Raw genomic sequence first — 19,551 nt, forward strand, 5'->3', positions numbered from 1 at the left:
ATAGGGAGCTTGTGTGCATTATGAGTAGGGCAGATTCTTTCTAATCAACACATGCACACTGTTAATGCTACATTAACGTGAGCAAAGCTTTTGAAGAGAGTTCTGGTGAATGAATGAGGTTGTAACCCTCTTATAGAGAGCTAATGCTGTTAGAGGGAGCGTTCTCAGTACTGCAAAGACGCTCATTTTGACCAAGCCACACAAAAAGCTCTAGATACAAACAAGTCATTGATGAAAAAAAAATTTCTCTCAGGCTTCAATGGATTTACTTTACAGGAGTCCGGTCAATGTAATGAATTTGGCCACCGACAGAGCAATATAAAAAATAATATACAGAAACATCGTTAGCGGTATAGATACTGTGGAGCAGGCAAGGAAAGGCAACACCTTTCAGGCACAGAGACTACTCAAGATGCTTCACAAAGGGTGAAGAAATGCACAATGAAAAAAAAAAAAAAAATCAATTACAATATGGCACTGCTTACCTCAAGAAAACATCAGCCTCAATCAACAGAAACACAATGGAGCCTGCCACTTGTTCTGTGAACCTCGGGCGAAACAAACAAAATGCACCCTCAGTCTTTAATGTGGCGCATTGTTGCATATGAGCGTGTTTTCATTTATCATCTTGTCTCTTTCCTGAACGTGTTCTTGTTTTTTTTCCAGTGGTACATGATCAGCATCGTCCACATCTACAACCGCTGGAGGAACTCCGAGATCCGGTGCTATGTCAACGGTCAGCTGGTCTCCTATGGTGATATGGCCTGGCACGTCAACACCAACGATGTAAGGGACAGAGGCGTTGTGTTGATCTTTATGAGAATGATTACATTTAAGACACTGAGGTGGAGGCGGTGCTTCAAAGTCAGTTTTGAGTATTGAGTTTATTATTCAGCTGCCTCTGGATGAGAAAAGCTTCATTCTGGCTAAAAAAAAGTATTTCCTGTAGCTCATATGTTACTAGCAGAAGTTTCGCTCCCAGCCGCAGATATCCAGTATTGGTCTGGCTCCGCTTCCATCTCCCTCCTGCTGTGATATTGGCAAACATTTGAGGTTTGCCCTCTGCATTCATCAGTGGGGGAAGAGTTGCCCTTGGGCCTCATTCCAGCACAGCTCGCCCAAACTCCAACTTCAAACTTTTCCATTTAGCAGGGGACAAGTAGCCTGACCTGGCAGTGGCAGCAAAGCCTTCATTACACTTCCTTCCTAGTTGGCTCTTGACATTGCTGCAATTACCAGGGACTGGTGTTATTCTCTGTAAGAAATACCTTGGCCTTAGGGTAAAATGTGTTTTACTGAGTAAGACCCGAAAGAAAAGAAACCCAGTAAACGAGTGGTCTCAAAATGTACAGATTCTATCAGGGTTTGTTTCATCCCGAAGGCTGAATATAAAACTTAATTCATCACTTTGAAGAAGCAGAAGAGTAAAGATTTCATTGTGATAAAGGGCATCAGAGGGATGGAGTACATGAAAGGCGAGTGGACAGAAAGAATGTAATAGCAGGTGATGGCCAAGTTGTAACAGAGCGATTAGAAACGAGCAGCGATCAAGAGTTCATCTTCCTCTCACCGTCTGCTGTGTTTGTCCCTGCAGAATGCCATGAACTTATGACCGGAGACGGAAAATGGAGGATTAACTCTTGAGACATCTTAGAATGTAAAGACGAGCACACTTTAAACAAACACATCTTCTCTGTTAATGGCTCCTGAAAATGAAAACACACAGTGTATTAAAGAGACTTTGTGGCTGGCGTACTTGTAGTGTGCAAGTTCAGCAAAGCTGTAATTAGTTTAGCGTTGAAATAGCATTCAAATAAACTTCCAAAATGACCCTATAAGGACGCTTTTGCCCCGCTGGCTTGCAGGGAATCGTGTTAAACCACCTGAAGTCTGAGGAACCAGTCCCTCTTTGCGAGTCAGCTCTGACTCTGGCTCAACCTGAAATATTTGGTATGGTCGTTTACTTTTTCATGTGTCTTACCTTTTTTCAGAGCTATGACAAGTGTTTCCTGGGTTCATCAGAGACAGCGGACGCTAACAGGGTGTTTTGTGGTCAACTGGGAGCCATTTACGTATTCAGTGAAGCTCTCAACCCAGCTCAGATCTTTGCCATTCACCAACTTGGCCCGGGATACAAGGTGAGACAGCGGCCGCGCACTTTATTACCCACCGTACTGTGTATTCTCTGTACGCTTTCGTGCCATGTACTGTTTGGCAGTGAGGATTGCATTTACAGTGTCACTTAATGCTGTCTGCCGATTCACGTTGTCAGCTAGAAGTTGTTGAGGCCATCAGTCATTCTTGGGCTGTCAATTGCAAAAATAGAGTTTGTACACCAGTGCCAGGGTGCCCTTGTGTTTGCTGGGTTGCGGTCTTTGTTGTCAGTCCGTGTGGTTAATGTATAGACTGTTTCACATCCTGTGGATCCTCTCTTATGCTGCATCAATGCTGGAGTGAGAAACATCTATCCATCCATATCTATTTCAACCATTTATCAGTTATAGTTTATCTATTTCAAGGGCTTATCTGTTATTTTTAACCTAGTATTTCACCATTTGAAATGAATATCTAATACATCTATTTAGCTAACCATTTCAATGGTGGATCCATCACTTTTAGCTAACCAATACTTCACCATTTATCACAAAGGTATCAGTTTCAACTGTGTATCTGTTACTTTTAGCTATTTCGACCATTTATCAGTTACTTCCGGCTAATTATTGAAGTTTTTATCCATCACTCTTTGTTCTATTTTAATCATTTGTCCATTACTTTTATCTATTTCTCCATCTGTCACATGCATTTAACTGCTGACTTCTCTGCTCGCTCCCAAACTATAGTTTTCACACACTCTCAGTCGCAGTACGTGGTGTTTACTCAGCAGTCCGTCCCCGTACCCTCTAGGCAACTGCAGAAAGACCCCTGGTTGGGAATCACTGTGCTTGAGTATAGTACTAGATTTCTTTTTAAGGATTAATGCATGAAGCAAAAATCTACATTGCAATAATTTAAAGTTGAAAGTTTTTCATCAAGTGTACAGAGATAAATTCAGTTTGCAGTAGAGTTGGCAGAGGTCGTCGAAGTGTAAACGGCCGCTTCACTCTCGTAACCTTGATGGAGCAAATTTTATTGTCCAAAACCAAGCTTTTGACACAGAGGCTGTCTTCTTCGAGGCAGTCTAATAGCTGCAAGAACATTTTCATTTTGATTAATTCTGCCACTGTCAGAACATCATTTCTAAGTCTGATACTCCAAAATAGATCATAATGTGGCGCAGCTGAAAGCCATGCTGTGATTTGAATGAGGGGCGGCCTGCAATTAAAACCAAATAGTCTGAGAACTTGCTGGCTACTTCCATTTAAATGCCCACACTCAAACTTTTTTTTTTTTTTACACACAAATTCTCTGCGAGAAATAGAAAGGCATCCATGCACATGACAATGCTACGTAAAATTAAAACAGATGAAGCAGATAGAGATTAAAGGGGCACAATGAAAAGTAAATTACTGCGCTCTCACCAAACACCTCCTGGGAAATCCAGAATTGATGTTTGGGATTTGCTTGAAGTATGCAAGAGTTGATTTTTGCCTTTAAACCCAGAGTCTAGACACAAAACTTTGCATTCCTGTAGATAACAATTATTCAAATGAGGCTTCACAATGTTAGGTGTTGCGCACTGATAGCTTTAGAAATCACCATCTCCGCCTTTTGGCCTGGCTATCGGTGACAGCTGAGATGTCGCAACACCTTGCCAGCTGTCTGCTTCTTGTTTTGGCAGACTTGCACGCCTCAGGCCACTTACAGCTTGTTTATGAAGGTGTCCAAAGCTGTCAAGATTTCCACACCATGAGGCTGCACGGATATCTGAGGCTGCTGATGTGCGGGAACAGCTGCTGGTATTTCAGCAGCTCCTCAGAAAGGGTACATACCGAATCAGAAATTTGCTTTTGTTATCAAGACTTGATGAGGCGACGCGGATGGAGAAACATATGGACAACATGCAGAGGACACATAGACTGGATGAGGTCGAGCTTTGACTCACGCAGGACCGCCTTTGTCTTTGTCCTGTCCTCCTGTCTCACTCTTTTCTCACATCATATTACATCTCACTCCTAATGATCACATGCTTAGGGTTTGCAGTTTCTCGGCCATGAATACTGATTCCGCGCTCTGCCACAGCCCACAGTTTCCTGGGGCTGATCAGTCAGATGATTGCCTCTCTGCATGGCGCAGAATGGGCTTCTCACATGCCCAGAAGAGACCATTAAATGCCTCAGTTGTTTCAAAGCCGCCGGCCGCGGTGCTGGTATTGTAATGGCGTGTGCGCAGGTTTTTCGGTTGGCTAAAGGAAAACGCCGGTGGGACTCAGCTTGTGTCACACGGCTAAGTGGGAATAGGCCGGTCCTCGCTGTCATGACTCCACTCAGATGCTGATGTGTAAAGATGACAAGCTGTTCCTAGCATATTGCCTGCATGAATGAAGAAAACTGTATCGACTGTATGCATACTGTACGGTCTATACAAGCGTGCGTGCATAGCTGTATGTAGCCTCTCGGTCTCAGCCACCGTCAGTGTTACTGTTCAGTAACGAGGAGCAAAAAACAGACAGACACTCTGCTTGCTCTGCTAAACAAGCCTTCGGCACAGCGAGGGTGTTCAAGGTCCTCTCGTTCGACGCGCCTCATGATGGTCGACATGCTGTGTATTGAATGTTTGTATGTGTGCGCAGTTCAGCACTTCTGTGCTCTCCTAATGACAAGAAGAAGATGGAACATAACATCTTGTTTTTCTGTTTGGGCTTTGGTCGAAAGAAAGCTCCAGGGGTTTTTTTTTTTCTTTTTTTCGTTTGTGTGTGTGTGTGTGTGTGTGTGTGTGTGTTCTGTGTATGTCCTGTTGCTCGCATGTTGTTGAGTGTGTGTCGCCGGGTGCCCTATTCATCAGGAGTCCAGATGTCCTCATTGCAGAGCACTGCCAACAATCTGGACACAACGTAATTAATGGAGTGTGTGAGTCTATCTGGACACCTGTATTGTCACGTCCGTGTGCGTGTGTGTGTCTTTGTGTGCACGCGTGTCTTGTGCGTATTTGTCAGGTTTCGTAATAATTTTATCGAGAGGCTTTTTGTTTTGTGCATTTTAATGTAATGAGTGACACTGGATATCGATAATGTCACTTATTATTTGACCCCTTTCAGATTTGATTTATTCAGCTCCAGATTTGTGCTTATTAAGATATTCATTCATAATTTACCAGCATAAATTTGACAGCCTTTTAGATGTATGTTGGAGCACTGGTTTTGTAGGACTGCAGACCTTGTGGTGATGCAGGGAGGCCCACCCACCTTCAGTTGAATGCAGGTGTGAGTGTGTGTGTGTGTGTGTGTGTGTGTGTGTGTGTGTGCGCTGTTATCACTGCAGGCCAGTGTCCTATCTGCAGCTGTCAGGTGAGAGCAGTTGCTTTCATCCCCCTGCGTGTTTGTTTGTGTGACTAGGTGAGTGGCACACGTGTTTGAACGCAGTTGTGTAAAGCTTTACATATGTAAAAATGTGCACTCCCCTTCACTTCCGCATGCTTCTCCCACTGCCTGCCAAATACCTCTGTTCATCCCTTAATACTTTATGTAAAGAGTCAGCAAAGCTCTTTTAAACTTTGAGCTGGCTGCCTCCATCGTTTAGCACGGCAACATGAATACAAGCTCACGTTTACACAGCAACATCTATATATGTGCACAAGTACACACGCAAACGTTTCGTAAATGCACCACAATAAATGGGCTTACACGGCAAAAAATGTGCATCTTAATAAGTGTATTAATTTCACATTCAGGCTATTCAGTATTTTTCTTGCAGAGGGCCCACTAACCTTCAAAATAAACCGAAGAGCAATTTCTTTGTGTTTGTGATTGATTATTCTTGCACATGGCTGCGGTTACTTTTAATGGATGAGCTTTTTAACGTAGCTGTTCAATAGATTTGTTTTTAACTCTGGGTCTTCAGCTCGTAAAGTAATATGTTCAGAAAATATGAACATAGACATGCTCTCCTAGCATGTAATTACTGCTAATTACTCTTGGAATGAATGTTTTGCGAGCAAGAGTGTGTGTGCAAAGTGTGCTTCACGTTCAGATTATCGGTTTATAAAAGCAAGGTTTCTGTGTCACAACTGATTCTGGTAACTGGAAGGAAGGAGGAAATTGAGACGGTGCTAGAAAACTGCAGGCTTGTATTCAGCCCCTGGACGGAGATAAGGATGTTACGCTGTGGAGGGGCCATTTTCTTCAGACACCTCCATTGTGCAGTGCACTCTTAACTTCAGCGTGATTCTTTTGCGCTGCGTGGTTAAAACTGCTCAGGGCGCATTTTCTGCTTCAGACATCAGATGAAAGGTTCAGAACAAGTCGGGCCTGCAGGTCTGTGAGCAGCCCGGGGCTTTCCTGCGCAGTCAGGCTGAGCAGGGCACCTGGGGACCCAGCCGCTTGGAGGTGAGAGCGCCCCTTGCCTTGAGCTGCTGCAAAGGGTGGCAGAGCAACTCGCTAGCCTTTCATCGGCGGGGCTTCATGTGTGTATCTGCACCGCTGCAGGATATATACGGACCCGCAGACCTGTGCAGACAGACAGATGTAGACATAGATGCAGACACACATACACAAAGCGCAGCCTCCCACAATATCTGCACCGGCAAGACAAATTCATTTTTATTTATCGTTGTTCCTGAAGGTAGCACAGAAGACAAAGTGTGTGTTTAAACAGCAATTCTTTACATAAATGCAAAAGTGGAAGAACACGTGTGTCTGTTTATGTCCTTATTCTTTTGTGTGTTTTTTTGTCGGTGGACTACAAAGAGAGAACATAAATTTGGAGCCCTGAGTGCCCCTCTCCCACACTTCCGCTCCCTCTCTCCATCTCTTATTCTGGGATAATTGAATTAGTGCCCGGGTTAGCGCTGTGTTCATTAAGCTAATGCTGTGTTGTTACACACAGCTCATGCTCCAATTAAGCAGACTCCATTTTGGGTGTTGAGCTTGTCTCTGGACAAGTCATCTGTCTGTCTTTTTTTTCCTCATGCGACCTTCTCCTTCTCTCTCCGCCGCCGCAGAGCACCTTCAAGTTTAAGTCAGAGAGTGACATCCACCTGGCTGAGCACCACAAGCAGGTGTTGTACGATGGCAAGCTGGCCAGCTCCATCTCCTTCACCTACAACGCAAAGGCGACGGATGCCCAGCTCTGCCTGGAGTCGTCGCCCAGGGAAAACCCCTCCATCTTCGTCCACTCACCGCACGCACTCATGCTGCAGGTCAGTCTGGTTGGATTCTTCCTGGTATCAAATGCATTACTGTTTACCCTGCATGGAGTGCAGTAGATGTGGGGTTTACCACAGAGGGACGGGTTAGAAAAAGAAAATACAAAATGCACTTTGTGGAAGACTGTACCCTGCAGTAAATACCAATGTCTTGAAGATCACGGTTTTTCTCAGCTGTCAGTTTAACTCTTTCCTCTGAGGATATCGCTTGTACAGTAGTTGTATTGGAGCAGATATCTCAAAGTGTCCTTCATCCAAGGTTGGGGAGGGTCTGCTCTGCGAATGGTGAATCTTCTTTGTGAAAATTCCTCCCTGCTTTTCTCCTTGTGCAAATAATGCCGTTACAGAGATATTTCAGTTAGTCAGCAGAGGTCATCTTTTTTTATGAGTTCAGTTCAGTGAGATAAGACAGCATGAAGCAGCTCACGCCGGTGCCATTTATAGAGCTATGGAAACATTTTTTGGTCTGATTAAAATCATTTCAAAATGAAATCAATTTTCTCCCTGAAATCAAAGGGAAATTGGCTTCATTCCACGACAGTATTGAGTAAATAAAGTCTTGTTTTTACTCATCTCTCTTGAAAATCAGGAAGCTAATAAACAAGAGATAATTAAAAGCAGAGAACAGTGTGTACATTGTGAAATAAGGCCTCAGTTGTAATGTCTGACTAATATGTTTTTTGAGCTTTAATCACTATTCAAATTTGTAGTAAAGCTGTATTTGAGACCAGCAGTAGATGCTCTGCTGTAAGTCTGCATATGAAGGCAGTTTAATTTGGCAGTGAGCGAGTGTGTGATTTTATCTGTGTGTACATGCGGTACAGTACGTGTCCCTGTCAGCACTAACAGTCCATTTCCGTCCCTTTAGGATGTGAAGGCCATCGTTACCCACTCCATCCACAGTGCCATCCACTCCATAGGAGGCATCCAGGTCCTGTTCCCTCTCTTCGCTCAGCTTGACTACAAACAGCTCAATGACAGCAGCGTGGACACCACAGTGTGGTGAGTGGTCGACAAAAATAAACGCGGTGACAGCCTATAATGCAGCTATATGAACAGTTTCAACGACTGCTAGTGCAGTAAATAGGCTAAAGCATCCAAAAATGCCATTTTTGCTGTTTAAGGTGCAACATGCAGCTGATCCTGGACCCAGAAACAAAGGAGGAAATGACGTTAGATAAAGATGAATCTTACATGTGTGAGAGTTATCTTGCATTTAAAAGACCAACCTTAGACTATTATGCTACAGGCAAGAAGTAACTGATTAGAAAGAGAGAGTCGTGGAAGTCTGAAGGAAGAGGAGTTGTGTAGTCTTCCCCAGAGGCTTTTAGAAAGTCAGAGTGTCTGCGTTCTTCTCGCTCTGAGATGGTCCTGATAACACCTCTGCCACATCAGCCTTAATGCAGTTACAGATCAGGCTGCATCTCCGCATCACGTTAGCTGCAGTCAGACTATTTGTCAGATATCATCAGGAAGACAATGATAACAAACAAAAATACACCTGCTTATTAAAAATAAATGACAGAGAAGGTTAACATAGGTATTAAGAGAGGTGACACAAACATGGAGCGGGTGTTCTTTCCTCTTTACTGCAACATCTGTGTGTGTTGCAATGTTTGTTGCAGTGCCACTCTGCTGGCGTTCCTGGTGGAGCTGTTGAAGAGCTCAGTGGCCATGCAGGAGCAGATGCTGGGAGGGAAGGGCTTCCTGGTGATTGGATACCTGCTTGAGAAGGTCAGTAAACGGCCTCCACAATGAACAGTTTATGTTTACATGTTCATGTACGTGTTGTTGTTGTTGGGTGAAGAAGGAGAGTAGCCTTGATTGGAGGTCGTGGTATCACCATGTCCTCCACTAAAGTTCTCAAGGCTTATACGGCCTCCAGTTTTGTAGTGGGTATGGAACTACAGCCCTTTTTTTATATTGGGCCTTATGTTTTAATTGCCTTAATATTTCATGTTTACGGTGTGTGTTTCATGTGTACACTGTTTATTAGGTACAACTACTGTAGTCTAATGCAGCAGCCCTGCAGTAAATCTGTAATGTTCAGTCATTCTGGAGGCTGCTGTCTGTGGTCTTGTTGAATTCCTGGCAGGTGTTTCTATTATTTTGTCCACCCCATTTACTGAACAAGGTTTGGTGAAAACACAGAAACATCCCTCTGTGTGATGCAGTACATTTCAACAGCACCACAAGCTGCAGCCTTCAAAATCATAGTACAGTTGAATCAACACCTCTCCGAAACAGCAACGAAGGGATGTTTATTAATTTAGTTTTGTCTCCTCAGACTGCAGCGGGGAGTAACAGGATGCCACAAATGTGCAAAAAGATGATTTGAAATAATGAGAAAAAGATAGATACCTCAAGAATTACATCGCAGTCTTGTTTGCTGGTGTAAATTATTGATTTGACACATTTTGCAACTGTTAACAAAGGCACCGAAGTTTATCAGGGTCCCCGTGGTCATGACATTCATGGGAGATATGAAGTCTGAAAAACTGTTTCCAGGCCTGGAAATGGGTTTGGAAAGGGTTAGTTTTGAATATGCAGTACATTGTTTTGGTCATGGGATACAGTTTGCTTATCCATAAAAACAGCTGGAAAGTGCGTGGTTGATAAGTAATGGCTTTCAAATGATGAATGTAAGGCTCAAGAGAGAGGCTGACCCTCGCCGTGCTCGATGTCTGCTCTCAATGTTTGACGCTTGCAACATGGGGGACGTGGGTCTGGCCGGCCATGCTAAAGGGAAAAAGCACCAAAAATCAAAACGCTGCTCAACAGACTGCCAGCATCAGCAGATATTTCACGACTACCATAGCCAAGCCGGATAATGTTACCACTTCTGACCATCCGTGTATCGGAGCTCTGTTTCCTGACAGCAGAACAGCGGCTGAATTTAGCTGTGGGGAAACAAAGTGAGCGTTAAGCGAACTGTTAAAAATGAGTGGGAACCCTGGATTATCCAATGTAAAGCATAATGCAGCAGATGATTGAACGTAACCACGGTAACACTGGCTTTACAGTAGGCTGACAGCATCTCCCTACACAGTCGCTTAAATAAAACCTGTAATTATAATTAAAATAAAAGTGTTATTAGCAGATCTTAACAAAACTGAACTCATTCCACTTGTGAGTCCTGGGTGTCACTAAAGTGTCAAAACAGTAACCGTGGCAACAAGGCATCTTCTGTACTGTAATGATGCAGTTGTCTTTTGTATCACCTTAAAGGAGCTCTGTTGGTGACGTGTGGCCAAGTTCTGTAACATTTGAAGGAGATATAAATTAGCTTTATTGGCGAACTAATAGATTTGGTGAGAATCTAAGATATGCAGTGCTGTATAAAGACGCTGCTTTGGTTAAAAGTAAAAAGAAAAAAAAAAAAAAGAGGTTTGCATGAGCATTCGTTCTGGTTAACTCACAGCTTGTATTTCCTGTCGTTTGTCCAGTCGTCACGAGTTCACATCACCAGGGCGGTACTTGAACAGTTCTTGTCCTTCGCCAAGTATCTGGATGGTTTACCTCACGGAGCGCCACTCCTCAAACAGCTCTGTGACCATGTCCTCTTCAACGCTGCCATCTGGATACACACCCCTGCCAAGGTCTGTTTATTTGTGTGAATATGTGTGTATGTGTGTGTGTTTTCATGACCTTGCTGCATAAAACAGACAACGATGGTCTGAATAAGAGATTTAATGGGGTGATAGACTCCAAACAGGTATGACAGACAGGAAAAGAAAGCAAGAGAGAACATATTTTCTGCTTAGCGTGTCCAAGAGATTTCTCTCTGAAAGCAAGCGGACTTCAGACAAGCAAGCAACGTGAAACGAAGAGAAAGGAGGGACTGACATCTTAGCGGCCGTTGCCCTTTACAATAATATAACAAAGGAGGTTGCAGGACACAGAGGGAGGAGCTGGCACATCACGCAGGGACAGAACATGCAAGCGGAGGAAACAAAGAGAAAAAGTGACATTTGAAAAGACCCCAGGACAGAAGAGGGATGTGTAGCTCCTCTTTTCCCTCTCACTCTGAACTAGATGTGAGTGTTCCTGGCGTTCCCGCAGGGCCAGTCAGCTCTTGCGTCCATTATTTTCAGAACTTCCTGACTCCCTGTCTTCTCCCCTCTGACCCTGAGCTGTGATTGGTTCCTGGGCGTAGCAGCGCCGCTCTCCAGGGGAGATGTGCGACTGAGCCATCGCTGCTGCTCAGGAGGATAAGGAGGGCGTGAAAGTCGGAATCCGACGCAGCTTAAGCGCATCCCCCTTAATTTACACGTCACCGCGAAACAAAGTGGCTTGATGATGTGATTTCCTTTTGGGTTTTTACCTTTAATCGAGAGCCAATGCAGAACATTACAATGAATTGCTTGTAAACATTCAGCAGGGCCATAATGAGATCAAGACAAGCATAATAAATGTGCTGTGCAGTAACACACACACAAAAAATCTTTTAATCCTTTAATCTTGCTTCCACTGTACCATTCTGTCTCCCACTGAGCTTTATTATTTTCCACTTCTCAGGGTATTATTATCACCTTCATTATTGGCAAGAATAGCCTTGGTCATATTCAGGACTTAATGAAACACTTGAAGAAATCACATCTGAATCTCATCTCCCAGCGCCCATAACGTCTCCCTCGCTTCACGCTGAAAATAAAGAGCCTGTTTTCTTTACCAAGTGCCACTAGTAAACATAATCCTTTCAGAGGCAGCGGGATGTTTGTTACAAGCTAGCGTTGCAGCAGCGCAGCCCATACTGTTGTGCCACAATCAAGGAATTTCGGGCTTTTGTGCAGCCGGAGCTTGTCGGAAATCGCAGCAGATAAACACATCAGCTCATTGTGTGAAATGTAATGTAATGAAGGCCATTTAAGTCAGCTGAGTGCACTCTCCATTCGAGATGAGCTGCGGTGCGGTATGGTCAGGCCGCGGCACTCCGCTAATTTCCTCCGCTTAAGCAGAGCTACCTCGTTAAGGCTGGTCCTCAGCGTCGCGGTCACCGTAACGAGCTCGGAGATTTGCGAGCGTGCAGTAGACTCGAATCTGTGTACGGGCGATGGAGAGGATCGGGTAGAGGAATATTAAGAGAGGGAACAAGGGGGACAGCAGGAGATGGGGAAGGAGGGACGAAGGAAATGAGCAGTCGACGAGCGCCCTCCTTAAATGTCAGCGCTGCGTACGGGGCTCCTCAGATGCTTGATGGCTTCAGGCACGGAGAGATCAAAAATAACACAAAGCAGGAAACATTGGCGCTTTTGCTGGAGGGAAGTCTCCTCTCATCCCCCTGTGGATATCCTTTCACAATAAAACTGCCTTTTCTTTGAGCACCAGAAACACGCACGGATGATGTGTTTCTCCCCAGCAGGTGTCTGGCAGGTTGCATTTATCCGTCGACCTTTATGTGTGTGTGTGTGTAGCTATATCTGCTGTATAAATGGATGTGTGTATACATGCAGGTCCAGCTATCCCTCTACACGTACCTGTCATCGGAGTTCATCGGCACCGCCACTATCTACACCACAATACGCCGTGTGGGGACCGTCCTGCAGCTGATGCACACTCTTAAGTACTACTACTGGGCTATCAACCCGCTGGAGTGCAGTGGCATCACCCCCAAAGGTCTTGGTACGTTCACACTTGCTCACAGTTTGCACACAAAAACATGTTACCTGTTAGAAGAAAGAAAAATAATAAGAAACAGTCAACAAGCAACAACAGCAGTGCCTTTTGCACTCCTAATGAACGCCACTAGGGATGTAAAGACACAATTCTTCACCTGGAATCTATTGTATGCTACATATATGGCACTATAGTGTGTCTATACAGCACATGACATTATAATGTCTGTCTCACATTCTTCTTTTTTCATCCTAAACATACCAAACATCTGCTTCTGACACTCGGACCTTCACGGCACCCTTTCATATCCTCACAAGAAAAGTTGCCACTTCACAAATGGTAAAACCATTTACAGAGGCAGTGTGTGTTTACACTGTCCAGGGCTCCAGACTAACGGCATCATGTCGTCTGAGATGGGACAAACAAAGATCTGGGAAGTGGGAGCCGCTGCTGGCATGAGCCTGAAAAGCCTGTTGAGACATTGTGCGTGATATCAGACTGTACAAATAAACGTGAAATAGGATTTCCTGAAATCAGCAGCTCTCTTAAGGTAGCTGGCGTCTCTTCATTAGTGCAATTTACAGACATAGTTGACCCAGACATCATTAGATAAATGCTTTCATTGATTAATACATAGAAGATCGTAATTTTTAAGAATTTTCTTGGCCACAATCACACTATGCTATATTATTAAAGAGCCAAATACCAGTAATATCTTTCGACTAAATCAACATTATTTCTGAGTCGACACAATAATCATCACTTTGAAGCACTTGTTAAAGATTTCTTTCTTTTCTCGATTGCTGTTAAAGCGGTCCGTCTCCTGCGGAGCTCCGTCAGCCAGCAAGAACATTTCGCACTTGTGATGAAAATGTAGAGGAAGTAGTTTATTTCTAACCTTGTGTTTTAGAAGTTTTTAATTGTAAGCAGTTGCCGTATGAGCAGTGATCATTCCGTGAAAAGACGAGCTTTTTAAGATGAGCTTAGAGGTTTTAAAGTTGTCAAATCAGTTTTAGCTCACAGCTGAAAACAGCCCCTTGAAGACCTAAAGTCGATAATCAATGTGACTTGAGTAGCTAGCTGAATGTTTAATGGCTTTGGATGGTTATGCAGATTGGCAGAAGGTGGGTGTGAGTGGGTAACGTCCCACTGCTCGACCCCTGTTCATGAGCAGGGCTGAGCAGCCCCGTGGTGCCAGTGGTTCTGTGTATTTGAGGGTAAATAAGAGCATTGCACAAACAGAGAATACATATTCTTTTTTCCTGTAACGTGAGCGCGCACACTCTGATGTCCTGCCTGTGAAACAAAACTATAAAAATGTCCATATTTGAAAAAGAATTTCAATTCTAAAATGCATCATGCTTTAAACGCAGTGCGTTCAGATTTTATGTTTGTTTTTGTAATTCAGCAGAGAACAGCGTTAATGCCGCCGCTGTTGCTGCACAGCAGAGCTTCAGGGAGGTCGGCGCAGGCCTTTCACTTTAATCAACCTTGTCTTTCGCTCTGGACCCTCCTCCGACGATGAGCACGCATCCCGTGTTGTCGTGGCAACAGACAGATTTGATTGGCAGATCCAAGGGAGCTTTTGGAATTTCTAATCAAGTGGCTGTCTGGCCTCCTTTCTGTTTGGCAATATTGCTGTTTGACTGCTGGGATTTAGCCACATAAAGAAACACTGATAACGGTAGCAATTAGCCTCAGACACATACTAATGGCTGTTCAAAGCGTGAGGATGGGCCAGTTGTGGTTTGGAGCTGCATATATGTGTACTTGACTGCGCTGTAAGAGTGTGATATGCGCTGATGGAATTAATTTGCATAGTAATGGGCACATATTTTGAACATACAATGGGCTTGGTGGACAGAAATGCATTTAACTGTACCTCAGTTTGAAGTAATGAGGTTGAATCCAAGCTGCAGAGTATTTTTTATTTAAATGTATTCCTACGCTGCACCTGCTTTGAACCTTGTGAGAAATACATAGTTCCTCTCCAAGTTGTCTTCATATTTTACAAATAATGCTGTTTGATGTTTGTTAAAAATTGCCGTCAGGACCACAAAAAGGGGCCGTGTGTTGCACTTAATGAAAACACCTCAGGCCTTCTGCACTCGACAGGTACATCGCTTTTGAACTTTGCAGCTAAATTATAATACAACAGAAACCGCAATTAAATGGCTTCTATTGAATGAAGGAAGAATGAAGGTAAAACAAATTATTGACATCAAAGTATTGAAGTGCCTGAGTTTTACTTTTGTATTTATGTTATTCTGGTAATCTCAGTGGTGCCATTATTTCTATGTATTTTGATTTCATTTAAATGTCATGTAATCATTGTAACACAATGCATTTTGACAGCAAATATCTTACATGCCCATAAGTAATCTTGTGCACACACAGAAGAGTAGATCAACAAATAAATGAGAAGACTGCAGGAAAAAAAAAAATTCACCGTACTTTTAGATCAAATCAACGTCAAAGCCAAAGTCAGAAGAAACTCACACTTACGTACACACACACACACACACACACGCACTGGCAGAACCAATCTGTTTTTCATAATGACTGCATGAAACAGTCAAGTCAGATCAGCATCAAAGGAGCACAAGAGGAAAAAAATGAATTCTTCAGAAAGTCGAAGACGATAGTTAAAGCTGCCCGTGAGAGGTGGTTTGGATTAATATACGCTTTATTCAAATCCTGTTAAAAGGCCCCTAAAACAGAGGTTGCACCTGGTGCATCTCGTGTGACACTAAACTGCTGCGTATCCGTGATGGATGGCGAGTGTCGCCACTCCGCCAACATGTACCAGCTTGACGCGCAAGGATGATGGATCACAGGGGATTGCTTCAGTGTCATGTTTTGGCTTTGTGAAGAGCAGGTGAACCGAGCGAAACAACAACACGCTCACATGATTCAAGGCCAGCAGAGCATGACAAAGATACGGAGGGCGAAGCCTTATATCTCCTTCCTTTCACACCCTCAGTCTTTTATGTTTCCCTTAGCTTACTTCCGCTGGCTAAGCAGCTATGGGTCAGATATGGGTTTAAATGGTCTGAGAGGTGCATCTCATTGAGCTCACAATAAGCACAGTTTGCAGTACTCTCCCTTTGTAGCATAAAATACGGCCGATTCCAAAAGTCCTGACGCAGCAAAAGTGTGCAGCAGCAAATGCACACAAGCATCATAAATGTTTATTGTTGCCTTATAAAATTAACAAACCTCTGTTGGGAATGTAGAGTGCTGATGAAAACAGGTAGCTTGTGAGGTTTATTGTGTACCGACTGCTCGCTTGCTAATGACAAGTTAAGAATGAGTAAAAGTAGGGAAGAGAGAGTCCACTTTAAGGAGCTGCAGGGGCCACTGGGAGTAGTAAAGGAAAACTGCTGTTATTTCTAAAGGGTGGGTCTTATATCGCTCTTCTTTGATGTGTTCATCTTTTGGACTATTTTTGCCATATTCCATTAGTCAGTTATTTGGCAGCCTTTTTGGGCGATTCATCACAGCCCTGAGCTTCTAGTGTATCTGGCACACACATTGAACACATCAAAAATGATTGAAATACAATTACAAGAATGAAAATGCAATGCCAACATCTGAGTTGTCAGGTTTTTTTTTTTTACTGAAAGTTCCTCTCCTGGCATTCACTGAACCCCTAAAAAAAAGCCTTTGCACATGCATCCATGCACTTAAAACAGTGTCAGCTCCAAGGAATGGGTTCATTTAAAACCCCTTTTTTTTTTTTAGGATTCATACCAGGTTTATTCCAACAAAACGCTAAAGTTTTATCTTCATTTAGTGCGCACGGCTCTTAGCAGTCACCACTTCTGTCTCCACCCACCCCTCTGCTGCTTGCCTGCAGCTTCATCTCTGCTCATCAAACCTCATCAGCAGTGAGCTATATGACAAACTGTCCTGAGTAGCGTTTGCCACAGCTTTCTTCGTCAACACCACCAAGCCGTATAAAACGTCCTGTCAGTATGTGACATGAATCATCATGGCAGGCTAATAATAAAAAATAAACTTATCAGCGTGCTGGCTCGTATTCGCTGCGACCTCAGGATAAATGGATGGAACAGCGTCGGGCTTCAGTGTAAGTTTCGTGACACAACAGTGCTCTGAAAAAAAGCCACTGCAGGCTTCATGTTGCCTGTTTTTTGGCCATTTCTCTATTTTCTTTTGCATTTTTGCAGCTGAAAACAGAACAAGTCTCTGCCGTCATTTTGAAAATAGTGAAACTTAGCTTGCAAAAAATACCAATACGCAGCTACACCTTGCTTCCCCTCTCATACACCTCGTTTCATTGCAGCCCCACCCTGCAAGGTGACGGGAAGTGTTCTTTATGTGACGCATGAAATCCTGTTTGTGAGACTGTCATTGGTCCTCTGGTGGAAATGCTTCGGCTCAGCGTTGACTGCTTAATTCCAGGCAATAATGTCTCGTAGCAAGTAAAAATCTCCATATCAACATGTTAACGATGTTAAAAACTTGATTTTCCTTGAAGGAGGTCTTTAAACAAGCCTTAGTTTAAAATGGAAAAGGCAGTTTTGAAGCTCCAAACGTCATGAACCTGGTGGCTCTTAAAGCAGGATTTTAAAGGTAATAGAGGTCTGTGGATGCTATGAATCGCGGCAAAGTGGAGGGAAATGCTTCAGAACATCACACCTTTTGGAAAGAGGCGATGTCATCAGACCCACACCCACATTTCTCGTGTTGTGTGTCAGATGCTTTTGTGTTTTTAGCTTGCTTGTTTTCTTTGTCGGCCCAGCACAGCAAACAAACTGACCGAGTGCCAGAGCTTGAAAGTAGATACAGTGGATTACAGCGCCTGTGTGCTTTGGATCATTTGGACCATCAATCACATTTTTGTAAATTGCCATGTCTTTGCTGTAATCAGTTAGATTAGCACAACTATAAAATATCCAGATTGCCAAAGTGCCTCTGGAGTTAATGACAGTGATTTACAGTTCACACTTCTATCATTGAGAGTGTGTGTGTGTGTGTGTGTGTGTGTGTGTGTGTGTGTGTGTGTGTGTTCTCCATGTTTTTCTCTCCACTCCAGGAAGCCTAATAAAATCTAATATCAGTAAACAGTAGGGCTCACTCAGACTGAGCTGCAGACTTATTTAGCTCATCATTATAATGTGTAAAAATGGATTTTTAACAGCAAATGATTCTTTTGTCTGTGTGCGTTTGGTTTAGACGGACCGCGGCCATCCCAAAAGGAGATCATCTCGCTCAGAGCCTTCATGCTGCTCTTCCTCAAACAGCTCATACTGAAGGTACAGAGACAGAAATGGATTACCATTATTTGAATCACATGGTTTAAAGGTATATTATGAACAATGTAGACTCATACAAAAGTATTGCCCCTCAATTGTCATTTATGACCCCCGAGAAGTGTCATGGCGGTGTGTTTATCGCAGACACCCTGCCTGTGTTTTCTTATTTTCTTCTTATTTTGCTGTGGTGGGTGCATTTGAAAGCCGTTTACAAAGTTGACCAATAATTAAGATAAGATAAGATAAGATAGACTTTATTTATCCCACAATGGGGGGAAATTCACATGTTACAGCAGCAACAAGACAGAGTGCAAGAAATCAGAGGACAAGAAGACAATTCCTGCATAGTATGTTTTTGTGTTGCAAGAAATCACTTTTTTTCATTACGTCCACTGTTATTTTTCTCCTTCCTGGGGACCACTGGCTTAATCTAAAATGCGTGCGTGCGTGTGTGTGTACATGTGTGGAGAATCACATTATAGATCAGCAGCCTGAATGAAGTACTGTATCTTTTGTGTTTGTGTGTGTTTGTATTGATTTCCTGCATTCATGTGTGTGTGTGTGTGTGTGTGTGTGTGTGTGTGTCTGTGGTTGCTGCTGCTTCACAGTTAACATGCATCAACAAGAACGAGTATAATGAAGTCATGTGAGGTTAATAAGATGTAAAAATAACTGAAGACCCTGAGCGTTTTGTTGAAAGATGCCGTGTGTGTGTTGTATTCACAGGACCGAGGCGTGAAGGAGGACGAGCTACAGAGCATCCTTAACTACCTATTGACCATGCATGAGGTAAACGCCAGCTTCTTTGTAAGAAGAGACTCTGTGAGAGAGGGCAGCACAAAAAGAGACAGTGAGAGCGGTTGAGTGGAGCTGGTGGCTAAATGTGCATTATAATTTGTGGGCTGGAGTTATGGTCCACTTAAACGAGGGAGAGTGTGAGTCAGCTTCGGCGCTGTGACAGCATGAAAAATGGCGCAACAATGGACTGAACAGAATGTACTCTTCTGTAACAATTATATCTATTCTTGCTCTGAAATACCACCTGCTCCTACGCAATCCCCCCACCCCACCCCATCCACCCCGTCCACCCCTACAACTCTGTCTTTGTCCTCTTAACCTTCTATTCTTCTGTCCCAACGGGCTTCCTCTTCCTCTTTTATTCACCTGTTCAACTTGGCGTTCTTATCTCCGCAGGATGAGAATATCCATGATGTGCTCCAGCTGTTGGTGGCCCTTATGTCTGAACACCCAGCGTCCATGATCCCTGCGTTCGACCAGAGAAATGGAATAAGGTGAATGCTGCCGACACGTACATGCAAACATGTGAAGATCTGATGCAACACCAGATCCAACTGAC

General features: G+C 43.6%; 1 protein-coding gene across 16 annotated transcripts in view; it reads left to right on the plus strand.

The window, feature by feature from the left end:
- The window catches only part of nbeaa (neurobeachin a), an 89,347-nt gene that overhangs the window by 36,323 nt on the left and 33,473 nt on the right, over nt 1-19,551 (plus strand). For all 16 annotated transcript variants that reach the window (XM_076749787.1, XM_076749791.1, XM_076749790.1 and 13 more), the window contains exons 7-16: nt 667-786; nt 1,992-2,138; nt 7,096-7,293; nt 8,168-8,301; nt 8,925-9,033; nt 10,746-10,898; nt 12,753-12,921; nt 18,115-18,194; nt 18,921-18,983; nt 19,389-19,486. In XM_076749787.1, coding sequence (XP_076605902.1) covers nt 667-786; nt 1,992-2,138; nt 7,096-7,293; nt 8,168-8,301; nt 8,925-9,033; nt 10,746-10,898; nt 12,753-12,921; nt 18,115-18,194; nt 18,921-18,983; nt 19,389-19,486 — 1,271 coding nt within the window. The remainder of the gene's footprint in view (nt 1-666; nt 787-1,991; nt 2,139-7,095; nt 7,294-8,167; nt 8,302-8,924; nt 9,034-10,745; nt 10,899-12,752; nt 12,922-18,114; nt 18,195-18,920; nt 18,984-19,388; nt 19,487-19,551) is intronic.

Source organism: Chaetodon auriga, chromosome 15, assembly GCF_051107435.1.
Source record: "Chaetodon auriga isolate fChaAug3 chromosome 15, fChaAug3.hap1, whole genome shotgun sequence".
Classification (NCBI taxonomy): Eukaryota; Metazoa; Chordata; class Actinopteri; order Chaetodontiformes; family Chaetodontidae; genus Chaetodon; species Chaetodon auriga.